The sequence below is a fragment of the Parasteatoda tepidariorum genome, chromosome 2, assembly GCF_982258835.1.
Source record: "Parasteatoda tepidariorum strain Cologne lab strain chromosome 2, Ptep-v5.0, whole genome shotgun sequence".
NCBI lineage: Eukaryota > Metazoa > Arthropoda > Arachnida > Araneae > Theridiidae > Parasteatoda > Parasteatoda tepidariorum.
Genome location: NC_141756.1, coordinates 123,095,320 through 123,115,209, shown reverse-complemented (window position 1 = coordinate 123,115,209; position 19,890 = coordinate 123,095,320). Strand labels below are relative to the sequence as shown.

At 27.8% G+C, this 19,890-nt stretch overlaps 1 protein-coding gene across 2 annotated transcripts in view; it reads right to left on the bottom strand.

Annotated features, from left to right (window-relative positions):
• DNAlig1 (DNA ligase 1) overlaps positions 1–19,890 on the bottom strand; it is a 64,877-nt gene that overhangs the window by 17,909 nt on the left and 27,078 nt on the right. For both annotated transcript variants that reach the window (XM_087158260.1, XM_087158259.1), the window contains exons 13-16: positions 14,922–15,056; positions 9,627–9,864; positions 8,459–8,560; positions 218–486 (exon numbers count right to left, since the gene is read on the bottom strand). In XM_087158260.1, the coding sequence (XP_087014386.1) occupies positions 218–486; positions 8,459–8,560; positions 9,627–9,864; positions 14,922–15,056 (744 nt within the window). The remainder of the gene's footprint in view (positions 1–217; positions 487–8,458; positions 8,561–9,626; positions 9,865–14,921; positions 15,057–19,890) is intronic.

The window sequence follows — 19,890 nt, the reverse complement described above, 5'->3', positions numbered from 1 at the left end:
TATAATATAATTGGCTGGTAATAAAAATAAACAATGAAAAATAATAAATAGTTGACATTTACACATAACTATATTTTTAGCAAGGTTATCTAACCAATGAAACTTCAAAATATAATTAAAGGAACTTTCACCTAATATCAGGCAAAAGGATTTCATTCACACAATCGTCATATACGCACATTTTTTAACTTAAATATTAAGAAGACACAATTCTCACCAGTAGGTAGTTTTCAGAATAAGTGTTTTTTCATCCTGAAGTTTCTTGAATTTCTCACTAGACATTCCAGATGAGGTGTCAATTTTATCAGGAGGATATGTTTGGCCAGGAGGTGTCAAAACAACAGCTCTGCCCAAAGCTGCTAGAACAGATTGTTCTGCTAATCCAATTCTCAGTTTCCCGCTTAGTGATCTGATGATGTATTTGGCCTCACAATCTCGGCAAGCGACAAACAACGTCTGAATTTTATCGGTCTTCTTGGCCATCGCCTAAATCAATGATTTACATTTTAATATACAAATTATGCTATATTTTTTTTAAATTTTAAGGCATTATATCAATGTTATTTTCATAGGTCATTTTTAAAATAAAGAGGCAATCAGAAAAAATTTTCTTAAAAAAATTAAATATTCAAATTACTACCTTTAAAATTGTCAGCTGCAACTACAGAGTTGCCACTCAAATCTGGAAAAAAATTCTCTGTGTTTTCCCTGTACGTATTATACATAATGTATCAAGAGGAAACAAGAGTTACTGTGATCTTGTGTGAGCTATATTGGACTAACTATACTAGTTTTAAATGCTGGAAAACTTAAAGGAACAGCTGAATATACTTAAATAATGTTATAGTAAATGACATAGTTTAGCATAGCTGAAATATCTTCCTTAAATATCCCATAGATTTCCCTTCGAGTGGTTACCATTTTTTTAAAAACAAAATTCTCTGTATTTTCCCAGTTTGTAAAGAAAAACTCAATATTAGTTTTACAAACATTGAATGCAATATTTAATGAAATAATAAATAAAAAGTCAATAAATAAAGTTACCATGAGCATGGTAGAAAGAGAAACAAAAGTGAAAAAAACTGCAAGAGTCATTTTAATTGAGCAGGTTTAACCTTTGAGTGGTTACAATAGATTACCCTTTGAGTGGTTACCATTTTTTTAAAAACAAAATTCACTGTATTTTCCCAGTTTGTAAAGAAAAACTCAATTTTAGTTTTACAAACATTGAATGCAATATTTAATGAAATAATAAATAAAAAGTCAATAAATAAAGTTACCATGAGCATGGTAGAAAGAGAAACAAAAGTGAAAAAAACTGCAAGAGTCATTTTAATTGAGCAGGTTTAACCTTTGAGTGGTTACAATAGATTACCCTTTGAGTGGTTACCATTTTTTTAAAAACAAAATTCACTGTATTTTCCCAGTTTGTAAAGAAAAACTCAATTTTAGTTTTACAAACATTGAATGCAATATTTAATGAAATAATAAATAAAAAGTCAATAAATAAAGTTACCATGAGCATGGTAGAAAGAGAAACAAAAGTGAAAAAAACTGCAAGAGTCATTTTAATTGAGCAGGTTTAACCTTTGAGTGGTTACAATAGATTACCCTTTGAGTGGTTACCATTTTTTTAAAAACAAAATTCACTGTATTTTCCCAGTTTGTAAAGAAAAACTCAATTTTAGTTTTACAAACATTGAATGCAATATTTAATGAAATAATAAATAAAAAGTCAATAAATAAAGTTACCATGAGCATGGTAGAAAGAGAAACAAAAGTGAAAAAAACTGCAAGAGTCATTTTAATTGAGCAGGTTTAACCTTTGAGTGGTTACAATAGATTACCCTTTGAGTGGTTACCATTTTTTTAAAAACAAAATTCACTGTATTTTCCCAGTTTGTAAAGAAAAACTCAATTTTAGTTTTACAAACATTGAATGCAATATTTAATGAAATAATAAATAAAAAGTCAATAAATAAAGTTACCATGAGCATGGTAGAAAGAGAAACAAAAGTGAAAAAAACTGCAAGAGTCATTTTAATTGAGCAGGTTTAACCTTTGAGTGGTTACAATAGATTACCCTTTGAGTGGTTACCATTTTTTTAAAAACAAAATTCACTGTATTTTCCCAGTTTGTAAAGAAAAACTCAATTTTAGTTTTACAAACATTGAATGCAATATTTAATGAAATAATAAATAAAAAGTCAATAAATAAAGTTACCATGAGCATGGTAGAAAGAGAAACAAAAGTGAACAAAAACTACAAGAGTCATTTTAATTGAGCAGGTTTAACCGAAAAGAAATGTTTATATAAAACTGAAAAACATAATTTCATCTTACCAATAGAACAGAAAAAAAAATAGAAAAAAAAAGAAAGAAGGAACATTAAAATAATAAATCTAAAATAATTATGTAAATAAAACATCCTTATCTTGTCAAAGCTTTATTTTCTTAGAACACAAGATAATTTTTTAAAATGGCTATCTTATCTATAAAAATAGGCCATGCAGGGAGGACCAACTTTGCCAAATCAACAAAAATAATTTATTAAAATAATTATGGTAACTGAGACAACATTGAAATGTTTGATTTATACTTTAAAGCTGTATATTAGATAAGCTGTGAGATGCAATTTTCACCAATAGATAAATTTTAGTTTGCAGTTAAATAAGAGGCAAAGATGACAGAGAAAGTAAGCTGTATTAAAAACTATTACACAGGAATAATTTTTAAATAATAATTTCAATATATCTACATTTACTAAGAATATGTAGTAAATTAATTTGAATTCTTAATGTCATTTGAAATTTTATTTCAGTAATTGAAATTACTTAAATTTATGAGACATCAAAAGTGCAAATGTTTTGAAAATGACCTATTTCTTTAACGGTACATTAAATCAACGTCAATCATATTTAGAAATTTGAGTACACTGATTATACAGTCAAACCCTGCTATAGTGACTGAAAAGTTCGCTCCCGCGCCTTGAAATACATGTATAATCAGGGGTCTGTGCAGACATTTTATGAAAGATTGTGTTTTTACAAAATTTTGAAAAAACTACCCATAATTTGTGAATCTAAAATTAATGTTAAGTCACATTCTTTCAACCAGGGTCCTGATTTGGTGAATTTACACAAATAGGATCCTGTCATTGCAAAAACCACTTTTAAGGAGTTCTTAAATTATAAATACGAGGTGTGTTCTTCAAGTAAGTACCGTTTTGAAATTAAAAAAAGACATTTCAATAATTTTATTTTACATGAAAGCCTGTACCGTAATCTACTTTTCTACATAATTTCCTTCAACTTTGAGGCATTTGTCATAATGTTGTATCAGTTTTTGAATACCCTCCTCATAGAAGTCTGCCGTCTGACTTTTTAACCACTGCATCACAGCTGCTTTGACTTCGCCATCGTCTTGAAGACGCTGACCGCCCAGGTGTTTCTTCAAGTGCAGGAACAGATGATAGTCACTGGGTGCCAGATCAGGGCTGTACGGAGGATGATCTAGAGTTTCCCATTGAAAAGATGTGATGAGATCTTTGGTCCGATTAGCCACATGCGGACGGGCATTGTCATGCAGCAAAACGATGCCCTTCTTTAACTTGCCACGTCTTTTGTGCTGGATTGAACAGAGCAGATTTTTCAAAAAAACTGCGCACATGACTTTTTGCGCAGAAATTGTTAAAACTTTACTTTTCTGGGTGAATCTGAATGCCGCCATACCATGGACTGTTGCTTTGATTCTGGTGTGACGTAGGCCACCCATGTTTCATCGCCTGTAACAATTTGGCTTAAGAAATCATCCCCGTCATTGTGGTACCGCTCAAGAAAAGTCAATGCACTGCCTAAACGTTTAGTTTTGTGCACAACCGCCAACATTTTCGGTACCCAACGTGAGCACAATTTTCGGTAATTCAAGTGCTCGGTCACAATGCTATACAAAACACTACGAGAAACATTAGGAAAGTCAAAACACAAGGAGGAAATCGTAAAGCGTCTGTTTTCTCTCACCTTATTGTCCACTTCCTGCACCATACTTTCATTAACGACTGAAGGATGCCCACGCCGTTTATCATCATGCACATTTGTGCGGCCTTCTTTAAATGCTCTCACCCATTTTATTACCATTCCATCACTCATAATGTTTTGTCCATAAACTGCACAGATCTCACGATGAATATTGATCGGTTTTAAGCCTTTAGCACTAAGAAATCTTATAACAGCCAGTACTTCACAGTTGACGGGACTCACAATTATCGGAGGCATCTTAAACACTCAGTAAACAAGGAAGAATCAGACTGCAATGGCGTCAGTGCGTAGGCAAGAGATGTAGGTACCCAGTGTGGATGCACAGAATGCGATCGCAGTGCGGTGGGAAAACGGTTCTTACTTAAAAAACACGCCTCGTAGATGCAAGATTATACTCAACACTGTAAAATTATAATTAAAACAAGTACATTTTCAAAAAAAATTTCTATATGCTGCCACTAAATTAGTGATGCAACATACAAATATTCCGTATTTAGCCTATACTACTCAAATGACGAATATTTGTTTTGGACGAATATTGATAACAAAATCACTTACATTTTTAATAACTCCAATTGATACATTTTAAAAAACACAGCTAATAGATCACATATTAAGTAAAGTGTTACATATTAAGTAAATTTATAATATTTTATTTAAAAAAAATTGGTATAAAATAGTTTTTATTAAATAATATTTAATTAATAAATTTTATGAATAAATATAAAGTATTTATTAACTAAAATAAAACAAAAAAGTTTACTTATTTAATATTAATAAAAATGCACAGAGCAAGAAAAAAAAATGGACCACCCAAATAATTCTAAATTGGATCTTTAGGACTCAACCTTAATGGCTTGAGGGGGTGAACTCAAAAATGCAATTAATAAGTGTAGACTATATTTTGAATTAAGAAGTCAAACACAAAAAAGGCACTTTCTCTGAATAAACACACCTTTCCTTCGATGGTTTCGGATTTATGACACCCCCCCCCAAAAAAAGTCCCATAGTTAAAATTCAATTTCTAAGGAACCATGGCCGATTGTGATCAAATTCTGCATATTACCATGCAAAAAAACAATTTTTTTATTAAAATTATGCATACATTTTTACACCTTACAATTCAAAATTTTTCTGACCATTATTAAGTAAAATAATAAATATTTACTAAAAGTTATTTTTTTTGCATAGAATTATCTTTGGATAAATGAATTTTAGAATTGTGCGTAAAAAACTTTCAATTCACTTAAAAAGTTCTAGAGATATAGCGAAAAACATAAGAAGTAAAATCAACATTAAGGAATCCAAGCTTTAGAATACTCTCCTAACCACACTACTAAGACCATATTTCCCAGATTGCGGATTGGAATTATAAATAAAATAAGACAATAGCGAGATAGGTAAATTTGCAAAATCAAGGAAATAAATAAAATGTGACAGGGCGAGCATAAAATGTTCTGTTCTGCTACATGCTAAGTCAGAGTGCCGATCACTGACGTTATCAGCTTCCTCTAGAAGAGAAAGGAAGGCGGAGGAGGAAGAATGGTGGATGAGGAGAGAGGTAAAGAAGGGCGCAGGTAAAGACTTCACAATAACTTAGCGGTTCTCTTAGCTTTCCATTTTTTTATATTACTATTTTCGACTTACAAAACATTAATCATGAAGATAAGCAAATTTGAGAACAGTGTGAATAAAAAATAAAATCTTTTGAGAAAGGTCATTTTTTAAGATAAAATATTTTGTGAAGGGTCCGTTTTCATGAAAAAGTATTTCGTGAAGAGTCCGTTAACGGAACCAAATTTCTTTTATACAGATCCCTGATTATATTATTTTTTGTGGATATAGTGAACAAAAAAAAAAAAAAAAAAAGAGGAAATTGGATGTTAAGTTTTTTTTTTTTTTTTTGTCTTTGACTGATTTTTTCTTTTTTTTTGTAATCATATTGAAATTTCCACAATATAAATACATATACCAATTTTTAAAACCATCTATATAATTGTTAGAAAAAGCAATGAAGTCAAATGTGCAAAAACGATAAGATGATAAGCGCATTGTCGATGCAAAAGTTCTTAAGCGGTTATGGTATGTTTGGTGTTAAATTCAAGAAATTCCATGAAAACATTCCAATAAACAGAAATACCTTTCTGTGAATATAACATTATTGACGGAACACAAAACATGATGAAATAGTGCAAACAAAACATATAAATACATAAAATAACATTTGATAATATAATGCCTAAAAATAACAAGGGAAAAGGTCAAGGGAAAAGGAAAGAGATATATTTTTTAATAAGAATTTCTTCTACTACTTATTTTTTCTCATAAAACAACCAATGAGTACAAAATTAGATTTTTTTTTCAAACAGTTACACATTGATTACTTCGAAAATCAGATAGTTCTCATAGTTAGTGTCTGATGAGGACTAGTAATTAATATGTTTGTGAAGAAAACAAAAGTAGGAAGGAAAGAATAATGAGTTTTTACTTCAATATTAAAGATAAAATAAGAACGCTTGGTAGTCCAAAAGAGAAGCTGAAAGTTACTCTCAAAGATTCTGCACCTTTTTTTCTTTTTTTTTGTCGGCTTTTAAAAAGGTTTTTAAATTTTAGGTACAATTTTAAAGGAAAAGCTTACTCTTTGGTTATAAAAATGGATTTATATTCAGAAGTATACAGTAATCCTCTTAGATAATATTTTTTTTTAATGCCAGCAGCTTCAAATTTGATAACTCAATATAAACTTTTATTAAATGAAAAAAGTGATATAAAATCATATTTCGATTAAACAATGGTGACCTTATTGATCAGAAAAAGAACACTTTTATTAAAATATCAATGTTATCAAAAGCAAGCAATATTCTAAATGAGTTTATTTTCTAAATGTTACACAAGATTTTAAGTAAAGTGAACTCTTATTTTTCGATGGTGCAATGGAATAAGATTATTAATAAACTGACAACTGTATAATATACATGAACGCTGTTCGCGGAAAATATGTTACAATTGCTAAAATTCTATAAGCTGCTGTTAAAAAGAAGGTGATTTAAAAGCCACTATTATGATTTGCGTTTAAGTGGCTTAAAAATTATAGTTCTGAATTTGTCTTCACGTGATTTTAAAATCTAACATTAAGATTCATATTTACACAATTTTAAAATAAAATATTGAAATTCGTATCTTCATGTTGTTAAAATTAAACACAGGATTTGTATTTACAGCGACTTTAAGAATTAAATGAGGAGATTCATACTCTACAATTTAAATAAATAAAATCTTGCATTGATATTTTGATTAAAACATTTCTTTGAATAAATATTTCCTACATTTCTCTTGCTTAAATTTCAGGTATTTTTCAATCATTTAAAAAGTGTTTCTGCACGTAACATTTTAGGATTTCTAATATCAACTTCTTTCTTATTTTTAACCAAATTTATACTAATGGTATGAATCAATAAAGAGTCTTTTAAAAAATGCCTTGCGGCAGAATTATTTCTAGCAACCTGCGACAAAACTCTCTAACACTTATATCTCTATGCAAAATACTTTTAATAATAAACACACATATATGTCACTCATTTAAAATAACAAAAGTGCTGTGTTTACAGGAAAAAAAATATATATAATTTTATTTTTTAATTGGAAATGAAATAATTTTTTATTCTAAGATATGGGTGATATTCTTGCATTTTGTTGTTGTTGGGGGGATGCACAAATTATTTCTTTTTTCACATTTTGTAAATAATCATTTCAATAAAAAAAAATATATTTCATATAAAAATCATGAAACCCACACTAATTTTTGCCGAAAAAAAGATCGCTGACGAAATCACATGAATCTGACTACTCAAATGCACGTTTCGTTTCGAGTTCAGGTTGTTGTACTCGAAAATAATGTATAAAAAATATCAGATTTAAAAGTTATGGAGAAATCAACAGTCTTCAAAAGTAAATACTGAAATGCAAGATTCGAATTTTCCGTTTTGTTTGAAATGTATTGGGATATTTAAAAACTACGTGAAAATCTATGTCCATAACTGCTGAAAATACAATTGATTTACAATACTATCGGCGTAAATTCAATGCGTCAAAAAGTTATTATCTAAATGCATTCAAAAGAAAAGTAAAATTTTTTACTTTTTTAAAAGAAAAATCTTTCTGCAAGAACTAAGTAATGTTTTGTGACAATGTCACCGTGTCGCTGTAATTCTGAAAAGGGGGAAAAACATTTTTTTTTTAAAAATCCGTCATTTTCAAACGAATTTCGCCAAAATTAGATGACAACGAAAAGATTGAAACTAGTTACAAGAGTGAATCAATGTGTGCCAAAATTCGTAGATTGTATAATGGCAAAAAGTTTTTCATTTACCTGTTGATAACATTTTTAAGTAATATTGAATACTTGAAAAAAGATATCTTACAGCATTTCCAGACATTTTAGCAATTTCTTTGAATTTAGAGAATACTGAAGCCACTGTCAATTTTGGAGGAGCAAACATCACTTTCTGGTTACCTCGGCTACTCTGAGGGTAGAAAACATTTATTAGAAAAATAATCTTCACAAGTCTTAAATTAATAACAAATCATATAATCAATACATTATCAATTATAATATTTTTGAGAATAAATAAAAATGACTGAGAATATTGATGATGCATTGAGGGTAGTCTCACTCTTAGTAAAATACATAAAATTGTAGCACGTTTGAAACTCTCTCAATTACAGTAGAAGATAACACAAACCTTCCAAGTTTTTTGAATTTATTTGTTACATAGATCATTTCACAAATCCTTAAACATTGCAACAATATTAAACTGCAGCATATTAATTATAAAATGCTATAGAATAATTTTTAGATATAAATATCTAAAAACACAAAAATATAAACTTATATGTTTATTCTAAAAAAAAAATTTTTTTTTTAAAAATTAAAGCACATAGCTGCCAACACACATAGCAAGAAATCCAATAGATTTTAAGAAATAATATAAATGTCATGATAATTGTTGCAAAATAAACTAAACATTTCGCACATTGAGAATTTTAGGGATTTTTATAGTCATCAAAATAAAAAAACTGCAATAATTTCTAGTTATAATTTCACATTTAATTATCTTGAAATGTTATGCATTATGTTTATATATAATTTTGAATAGTAATAGGAATTTAATTCAAAGATAGTTAACTGAATTTTACAAAAAGAAGCTCGTCTACTAGAAAATCCAATAGAGTAGGCAGCTATGGAAGTAATAGAGTTAATAACGAACAAATTTATAAATTTTGCTTATACGAACTTTTAAAATTTGTAGCATCTTAATAAACAATTGAATAAATGATGTAAAAAATTAAAGTTACAGAAAACTTTAGTCAACATTTTTCATTGTTTATACTTATCAAAGGAAAGTGTTTTCCGGCAAATGGCGGTTTATAGCAGATCTTCTGTACAAATTTTTTTTTTATAAAGACTAAATTACTTTTTTTTTCTACAGCTTAATTAACTCACATCCTAAAATTTGCACTCTTAAAATAATGTAGCAAGGTTGTCATGTAAAAGAGATTAAAGACAAGAAAAAAATAATAAAATTAAACCTCAGCAACTAGCCCAAGATCTCCTTTTTCCTTCACTTCTGCCCTTATTTTATCGAGAGTTCGTCCGGTAGCCTGAGCAACGGCTTTCATCAACACCATGTCACCAACTCCCAACTCAATACCTTCATACTCTGGAGCGATGCGATTTAGGCACAGGTACACAGACTGCAAGAGGTCATCTGGTGTCAGAACAATGACGGAACGAAAGTAGTTTGCAAGAATTTCAACTATCTTCAGCCTGTAAATAGCATATTAACTCAAAATTTTTACATAGCATTTGTGTTTTAAATCAATTTAAAGTAATACATAATAAATACATTGAAGCAATTTTCAATTACAGTGAACTCTCACTTATGCACCGGTGTAAGGGGCCAAGAGAAAAAAGCGCATAAGTGAAAGAGGCGCATAAGTGAAAAACTTCAAAATTCTAAAATGCAACATGAATTACAGTGACAATATGAATAAATATGTTTCTGAAGATTAAATGTTAATATTTATACTGTTTTGGTATTTACTATAATTATACAAAGAAGAAATTTAACATACCTTAAGACAATTTATTTTCTTACAAAATAATCTCAATACACGTTTGTATTTGTTTTTGCAGACGTTATTCAAAAACTGTTTTTTCCAGTTCATATAAATGGGATAAGGGGGAGTTTCAGAAGCAAAATTAAATTGTAAATAGTCAGGAATAATGTCTAAAGCTTTCAATACTGCTGTGTGATTTGGAGGAACTTTATCATCTCGTCAGTATCATCCACCACGTTTTCATCGCTCGCAAGTTTTAGTTAGATATAAAAGAACAGTTCTTCACGAAATATTTGAGTTTTATGGGAGGGGGTGAAACATCACATGATAAATTTCTAAGAAAAGTACTTGACGTCATAATATGCTGCACAATAAGTAGTTCAAGTATTTCTGTCACTAAACTGATCACCTCCTTTTATTTACTCATAATGTCCATCTGACTGCAAGCAAGTGATCACGGTCTCTTTCATCTTTCGTATTCCAGGTGTCTTTTTTTTTCTAGAAATCAGCATGGGAGTAAAACTAACCTCTGGACAAGAGGAATGGTCATTTCCTAAAAGATGAATGGGCTTTCATTGTTGTTGGTGTAACAGATAAGACACCCTATTCAAAATTCTAGAAAGAATGTCTTTCCAGAAACAGCAAAAATGAAAAGGTCACAGGGGGATGCAAATTCAATAGGATTTAACAACATATATTTCCTTTTATCTGTTAACAAGGATTGCTTATTTGCTTCATTTTGAATTTAAAAAAAAATTTTTAAAAAGGAAAAAATATTTAAAGGATTAAAAAATTAAAATGTTAGCCTAAAATTTCGGCGCATAATTGAAAATTTTATTTTTAGAGCAACGCATAAACGAAGTTTGTTTATAATTTTTTTCCTATCTAATGTATTGGGACCTATAAAAATCGTTGTATAAATGAAAAAGGTGCATAAGGGAGAGGTCACTGTAATCTAAAATTTACAAAGCCCTTGTCTTTTCAACAATGTCCAAACTCAATTACATTTCCAGGATTTACAGAAAAGATTTCAACAAAACTCCAGATCACATTTTTGCTGTCATATACATAGGTTATACATATACATAGGTTATTTTCTCAATATGTTTGCTTTTAAATCCTTAAGCAAAACTTCTCATTAAAATATTCATTTTCATTATTTAATGATAAGTTTTGCTCAAAATACAAGGAGTAGAAAAAGTAATATACATCTGAAATATTTTGCACTCATAAAAATAAAATGTGGTAAAATGTCATTACTGTCCTGTGTCCCTAACACACATTTCTGAATATTTATTTTTTGTAATTTACTACATTATGAAGATGTTACAAAGAAAAATGCACACAGATTCTGATATAGTAGGACAGTCTACTTGAATATTTATAATCAATATTCTTAGAAATTTTTTTATATTTGTTCTACACATCACTTTGTTTTGTGTATCCCCTACTTTAGTACTTTACTACTGTTACATGTACGAAAAGTGCTAATAACACTATAGATAGGTCTAGTTGAATAAAATATAAGTTCCAGGTAACAAAGAACATTCTTCTCTTCAGAACAAAGTTTAATTGCAGTACTATTTTTTTCCTGGGGGGGGGGGGAATAAATAACCTTAATTTTACCTTTAAAAATCTGTTACTTTATTGAATGGAATTACTGTCCCCCTTTATTTTCATCTAAGAATTTGCAAGCAAGTGAAAAAATTTTGATTTGTACAGAATGTAATAAGTTACCTTTTATAAATTATGGATAATTCAATTACAGAAATAAAATATTTTTCTTGTCTTTTTGCCGAAATTTTATTATTTATTTTTTTTTGTTTGTAATTACTGCCTCTTATCTTTAAATGCATTTAAAAAAAGGGCTGTAATTACCCAAGGGCATATTATTAGTTTACTATCAAAAAACTTTTAATTTGTTTGGTTCATTTGGTTATGTTATTACATATTTAGTTACTTGGTCAATAATGTTGTTAGTAAACATAAAAAATAAAACTTAATTTTAAAGCCTATGACTGCTTTCAATATTGAGATAATATCAAATTAAAATATAATCCAATGTTATCAAGTTAAAATAAACTACTTACAATTTAGATAGTTATGAATACTTTCTGTTTTGTGTTGTAATAGCTAAAAAAACTGAATTTTTATTTATTTTTTAAAAATTGAAGAAGTTTACTTGACATTTTTGTGTTCTTTTTGTTACACTAATTAAGATTTGAACCTTTTCCACTCCACTGACACCTTTGCAATGAGATCAAAAGTTGCCACTTTGAAATTTAAAATTTTTGTATCGTAATATTTCCTCACATTATTGATGATTTTTGATTGTTAAGTAGTAATACTGCATCATATATTTTTAATAAATTAGTGCTTACGTCACCTAATTTAAATATTTTAAAATACTAGTGCAAAAAGGTAAAATTATAGTTAGTTATAGTATAAAGGTAATAGTATATTAACAGCATTAGTGTATAAATTTTGAAATTTTAATTTTTTTTCAACCTTCCATATAAAAAAATGAGAGTCATAAATAAGGATCTAGTTACTTTAAAAAGAATAACAATCTTGATGTTAGTACGGAAATTTGCAATTTCAGTTTTAATTCTTAATTTCTAAATTTCAGTTAAATTGTGTAAATATAACTGATAAAAAGTAGATAAAGAATAAGAATGAAATTTTATGGGTTGTTTGGATGAAAAGTTTTATTGGTCACAAGAAATGTCATTTAAAAAATGCCACAAAACCAAATTTCTATCTATTTTTAAATAATAAACAATTTAAAAAAAATACACAAACTATATTTTAAAACGCAAAACAAACAATATCTATTGTGTTTCAAAATTATTATAAAGCAAATGTTGTGGTTAAGAAAAAAACAGATCCTGAAATTTAAATATAAGTGATGCAAAAATGCTTTTACAATGAAAAAGTAAAACTTTTTAATAGTTCTATTACTTCAAAATTCTAGACATAATCCATTTAAAAAAAATATTAATAAAATTTTCAATTAAATATTATTTATAATGTTTTCTTTCACTTACTTATTAATAATTGATTCATGAAGGGATAGTAATTACATTTTCCCATGCAATTACCATTTAAAAGTGTCACTAAATATTTTTTAATAATATTTTTCCATTTCTGGTCATTGATTTGTATACTTAAATGCATGATCTTAATGTATGAATTATCAACAATAAGTCATGAGGCTTACTTTTTGAGAAAAAATATGTCAAATTATGCATCTTGTAAAAACAAAATTTCACTAGATGAAGATTTTAGATGAACACATAGATTTTAAGATAAACAAATATATAAAATATTGATAAGCAATATTTTGCACCAAAAAATTTAAAAATTCAAATAATATTCAAACTAATAAGGTCTTTATAAGGTATTGGTATGCATACCTAAGTTCTTAAATGCTAAAGGCAGGGACAGCAGCCAAAATTTTCAGAAAATTGTAAGGAAAATAATAGAATTTCCACGAATATTAATTTAAATCATAAAAAATATCTACTTTCCTACATAGCCTACATAAATTTTAAAAGCAGTAATTAAAAATAAAATTGCTGAAAGGATAAAAATTCTGTAAGTGTAAAGACAGATATTTTACTTTCTACTCTTTTCATAACACTTTAACAATATAATTATGAGCCATAAGCAATATAATACACATTTTGTATTAAATAATATATTTACAAAAAATTGAGACAAGATTTATCAAAAAATTATTATGCCAACAACGACTAGCCAAACCCATCTAATCTCTAAGGCAGATAGTCAATTTAGTTTTTAAGGCAGATAGATAATAAATTTTACTGCAAAAAGCATTATATTATTAAAATGCAAGTATGGTAATATTTAAGAAAGAATTTTAAATGAGAAATTTTTTGACACAGAATTTTTCAGAATTTTGCAATTCTAATTCTAATAAATCTAAGAACAATGTAACTGTTGCACCCAATTTTTTAATAAAAATTACAGAAGCTAGATATATTTATTTTTACCTTCATTGGTCACTTAATGTTACAGTGAATTTTAAAACTGTTTATTTTCCAGGTTTTGACCAAGTATTGTACTATTTACTGACTTTTCTTTCTTCTCTTGAAATCAAAATTCCTGACAACTCCAAGTTTTTCCCGAATCGGTGGAACCCTTTTTAAATTATTTCCAAGGTACATAAACAGGGGTCTGTCCAGACATTTTGTAAAAGGTCTTGTTTTTGTAAAATTGTGAAAAAATTACTCACAATTTGTGAATATAAAATAAACGTTAAGTCACATTCTTTCAACCATTGTCCTGCTTTTATGAATTTGTTCAAATAGGGTCCGGTTATTGCAAAAAACTAGGAGTTTTTAAATTGTAAATAGATACAAGATTACGCTCAGCACTGTAAAATTATAATTTAAAAGAAATCAAATTTTCAAAAATAAACAGCAATCGCTGCTTCTAAATTAGAGGTGCAACATACAAAAATTTGGTATTTAGCCTATACTGCTGAACGCAGAATATTAATTTCAGGCGAATAATGGAAGAAGCGTCTGCCGAAGACAAAACTTAATTCGTTTTCATCCATATTTCTTGTATTCCCCCCTGGGAAGGGTTTAGTCGATTAGCAAAACAATAATGAAGATAAACAAATTTGTGAAGGGTCCGTTTAAAAGAAAAATTTCTTCTAAACAGACCCCTGATAAGATAAACGCATCGTGCTGTGTTCATTAAAATTAATTGAAAACTCTAACATGAAATGCTTACCTAGCACTTGTGTTTTCAATAAATTCCAATGTCTTAGCCAGTGCAAGATAGGGAACTTTTTCATTACGTTTCCAACAAGCATCTTCAATGGGATGATATTTACTTTTTGAAGGGTCATAATGAACTCCAGAGGAACTATTCAAGAAATGTACAAAACATTATTAAATAAGAAAATTAAAAAATGTTACTTCGAAATAACTTAATAAGAGGGTTCCTACAGAGCAGGGTTCATGATTTTTTTGATTTAAATAGGATTTTTTTTTTAAAATTCAAATACACTTTGATTTATTATTAAAAAAACTTTAGAAATGTTTAATCAAAATTAAATTAATATTAAAACTATATTACAACAACATTTACAGAAGCTCTAACTACCTAAAACAATTTTTCATTATAATACATAGCCTTGAATGCATAGCAAACATTTTGAAACAAATGTATGATTGAAATTTAAAGAGTGGTTGAAATAGAGAATTCGTTTAAATTTAACCTCAAGCATTAGAAATATACTTTTTCCACCAATAAAATATACTGCAGATTTTAACTCTATGCTTTTTCAATCAAAAGGTAGAAATTTAATTAGCATTTGTATTTTTGTTGTGATAAAAATTCATGTTTATTAATTACTTTCTACAGCTATGTAAGTCAGCAATAAATGTTAAGACAGTATTAAATGTTATTACTGTCATAAATGTTATTACAAATTCATAATGAGATTACTTTAATCTGTACTTTCAATCTCAAGAATCAAAAGATTTTTAAAAATGTAATTTCAAACGTGTTGGAATTTAACATACACTAAGAAGGAAAGTAATTTTGTAAACTAAAATTAATTAATGCAGCAATTTATTTAAAATAAATCTTAAAACTAAGAAAAGAAATAATAAAAGTATCAATTCACTGTATTTTAACTTTGTAAATCAATATATATATAAAAAATCCTTTGATCTAAATCCATGATGTTTTTTTAAAAATCATTTGATTTAAATCCATGATTTTTTTAAAAAATCGTTTGATTTAAATCCGCGATTTTTTTTGAAAATCATATGATTTAAATCGTGATCTAAATCAAGCTGATTTAAATCGTGATCTAAATCAAGCTGATTTAAATCAACAAACCCTGCTACAGAGAAAAAAATACCCTCAGCATGAATTGTAGGAAAAACACAATAAATCAATTGAGAACGATGTCTTAATACAGGGATGAGATTAGCAAAAAGGCAAAAAAGCTAAATTTTACGCAAGCGCATCCCTATAATAATAAATTCCAGACAGTTTAAGGTAATAAATAATGTGTTGACATACAATTGTGCACTAATCTATTATTATATAAATGATTACATTGATACTTAACATTTAGTGAAAATAAAAATTACCAATTGAAAAAATAAAGCTAGAAATTATATTTTTCCTCAGTTCACATAAGAGACAATTATTACTTGAAAAACTACCTGGTTTAGCAAATTAAAACTACTGAGAATATACATTAATATTTCATTTCTTTTAATAAATACTGTTATGTGATTTATAGCAAATATATCGGTAATATTACTTTTTAAATTATATTGGAAAAAAAACTTTTAACAATGGACCGAATTATTATGTTTATATTATAGTCTAATCTAACTAGAGCCCTCTGAAACACATCAATAACAGTGAAGTAGAAATATATAGTAACTCTTTAACATACAAAAATTGCTATTTTAGTTTGAAAAATTACATGACAATCAGCAACTGTTTAGATAATTGTTTTTTATTTGATAAGAATTTTGCATTTTATAGCATAAATAACAGCAATTATAAATAAAATTTTGATGATGAGTTAATTAACTCTTTTTCCAAAAAAAAAAAAAAATTAAATTAAATACTTTTTTTAGTGATTGCTTTTGTTTGCTATATCTTTTATGTTTGCTATATTTAGACGTTAGTTCATCTTCAAACATCTTGTGACAAATCCTATTTTTTCTTCTTTGCAAGCACAGAATCTAAGTTTTAAATATATATTCCCTTCCAGTTTCTCTGATGTGGTAAAACTTACATATGCTAATAATCGTCGTGAGAAAAAAAAACAGTCACCTTTATAGTAACTAATTAAATAAAAAATTTACTTCTTACAAGAATCACGATAGTTGGTCTTAAAATTGCATGAATATGAATAACAATTATGGATTTTGAAATCACATGAATATGAAACAAGATATGCGATTTTGATAATGAGAAAGTACAAACTGGGATATCGAATTTTTAAAACGCGCAAATACAAATATGAAAAGCTATGTTTGATATTAAAATCGTGTGAATAAGAATCGAGATATTTGCAGATTCCAGGCTCGGGACTTCTAAAAGGCTTGTCAGAAGCAGCATCGTTTGAACTACGAAAATCGGATCTATCTGGAGGGCGGGTAAAAAATTCGGAAAATTTTATCTGCTGCGTGAAAAAGGGGAGAAAATAGCTAAAATAAGTAAAAATGAGAAAGGATTGGTAGCTATGTAGTTTCTGTAATTTTCTGTTTCTCTTTGAAAATCGGTGAATTTTCAGAAAAAGCGGAATACTTATAAAAAAAAGTGAAATTTTTAGAAAATCTGAAATTTTGATAGAAAAACTGAAATTCAAGAGTTAAGTGAAAAAAGCGGAAATCCGCTAAAAAGCGGAAAAATCTCATCCCTGTTAATATCAGTGGGCAAAAAACATGAATAAAACCCTAAAATCATGAAAAATATAAAGTTAACATACATCAATAATAACACAAAATTAGTGTTATCTGTCCGCATAATACAATGTTTTACATCCAGACATTATACATATAAATCAAACTTTTGAGTCAAAATAATTCTCTACATTTGAAAGATTTTAAGACTGAAGTTTGTTTACCGTTAACCGCTTCCCTGATCATCCCGAGTTAACTAGAGTATGTATATATTGCAAATATTTATTATCCCGAGAAAACTTAGGCGTTGCAGAATTTGTCAGTACGTTTTGTCTTATCACGTTTTCACTTGGCCGGAAGTAAAGGAAAAAAATCTGCTGTGAATAGAATTTTGCCAAGTTTTTTTCAGGAATTTTGCTCTTGGACTGTGGTATTGCACACGTGTTTCGTGCAATCGTGTACATGATGGTTGCTGAATTTGCATAAAAAGAAGTTTAAAAAAAATGGCGTTCACATACGAAAATGGATGATTTTCGAAATTATGAAGATGTGAACATATACGAAGACTGACATTTAACTTTTTTCTTTTGCCCTAGATAACTTGGGATAGAAAACCTATTGTAAATTAAAATATTTTTTACACATAAAAACGAAATTAAAATTCCAACTAAAAATTTGTGTATTATGTTTTGTTGTAGTCCATTGTATTTATTAATGAAATTAAAAATATAATTACTTTTTTGGATTTTTTTTCTCCAAAAAAATTGGTAAGCGGTTAACCATCTGAAAACCTTGAAAAATATTAAAAATACTTACCTATAGTTGTCTAAGTCCTTATTTAAGCAATAATTTCATCTTAATTTAATATTACAGCAAAAAAACTATAAGTTCCAACAAAGTTTTTTTTTAAACCATAAAATTACTACATCAAAGGAAATAATCTCATGACCATGGGTGCAATTTGGAAAAAAGGCCAAGACTGAAAATTTTTTGACTGAAATACCTAACATACACAATACTCCCTCAACATATGCAAACTATCTAAGAAAGCTTTACCATAATACATCAAGTTTAAATACTGTACAAAAAATACCTATTCATCTGTCTTTTGATAAAATAACAACAGGACATAAGAAAGTAGACCAATAATGTAGACCTAAAAAGTATTCTTGCTTCCGTATTCTTGCTTGCTAAATAGTCAGTCTTGCTTCCGGCCGCGGACATTTTCGAAAGACGGTAATCCGTCCTGGGGACAGAAGACTTGCACCCATGCTCATGACTATATTACGTATATAACACAATAAAGAGACAGTAAAGAATAAAAGAGAGATTAGCAAAGAAAATTTTTAAAAAAATAATAAGTATTACTTACTACTCATAAGTTCATAAAACACATGAAATAAGTCAAAAATATAAAAAAAATAGATAATTTTAAAGAGAAGAAAAAAATCTCAATAAATAAAATGTTTCTGAAAATATTAATTAAGTTCAAAAACAACACAAATATAATATAAGACGTCAAATTATATTTGTAAGAAAGAGTTCTTTCTACTATTGCATTGATATGGCCAAAGCAAAATATATCTTAATTAATATACATTTCAAAATATGAATTTATCTTTCTATACGATTCAGGGAGAAGCACCAAAGACATTGAAACTAAAATAAAACAAAATAAAACATATTAAGCAAAAAATAGAAAATAAGAATGCCTTTATTTTCATATTTTGTAATCTGGCAAACTTGTTATGACAATATTTTAAATCATTTTAATAAGATGCAGGCAAGTAGAAAGACATTAGAGTTAGCTACTCTCTTTATATGTTAAATTTTCTATTTTATTCTGTATTTTTCACAAATTTTTAATTTGTGCTTGCTAAGTTGTATATAGTATTTTTTGCTTAGTATGTTTTACTTTTGTTTAAATTTTTTTGGTGCTTTTCCTACTACTGTATTGATATATTTTGCTTTGGCTATATCAATACAATATTAGAAAAAATTCTTTTTTGTGGATATAATCGTCTGAGCTGATGACGAGATTATACCTTCTCCTTATTTCGCTTTACAGTTTTTTTTTAAAATATTTTTTAAGGACATTTATTAAAATTTTTTGTCGCCTCTTTATGAAAATATATCTAAAGCAAGAAGATTAAAAATTAGTAAAGATTGTCACTTATTTAGTAAAAATTTTTGACTATTAAAAACAAAATTATTTAGGGAGACATCTTTTTTTTTATTTTGCACACTGTGGACCTTTATATAATATCAATGGATATAATACAAATTACAAAAAAAAAAAATATTTATGATTACATCTAAAA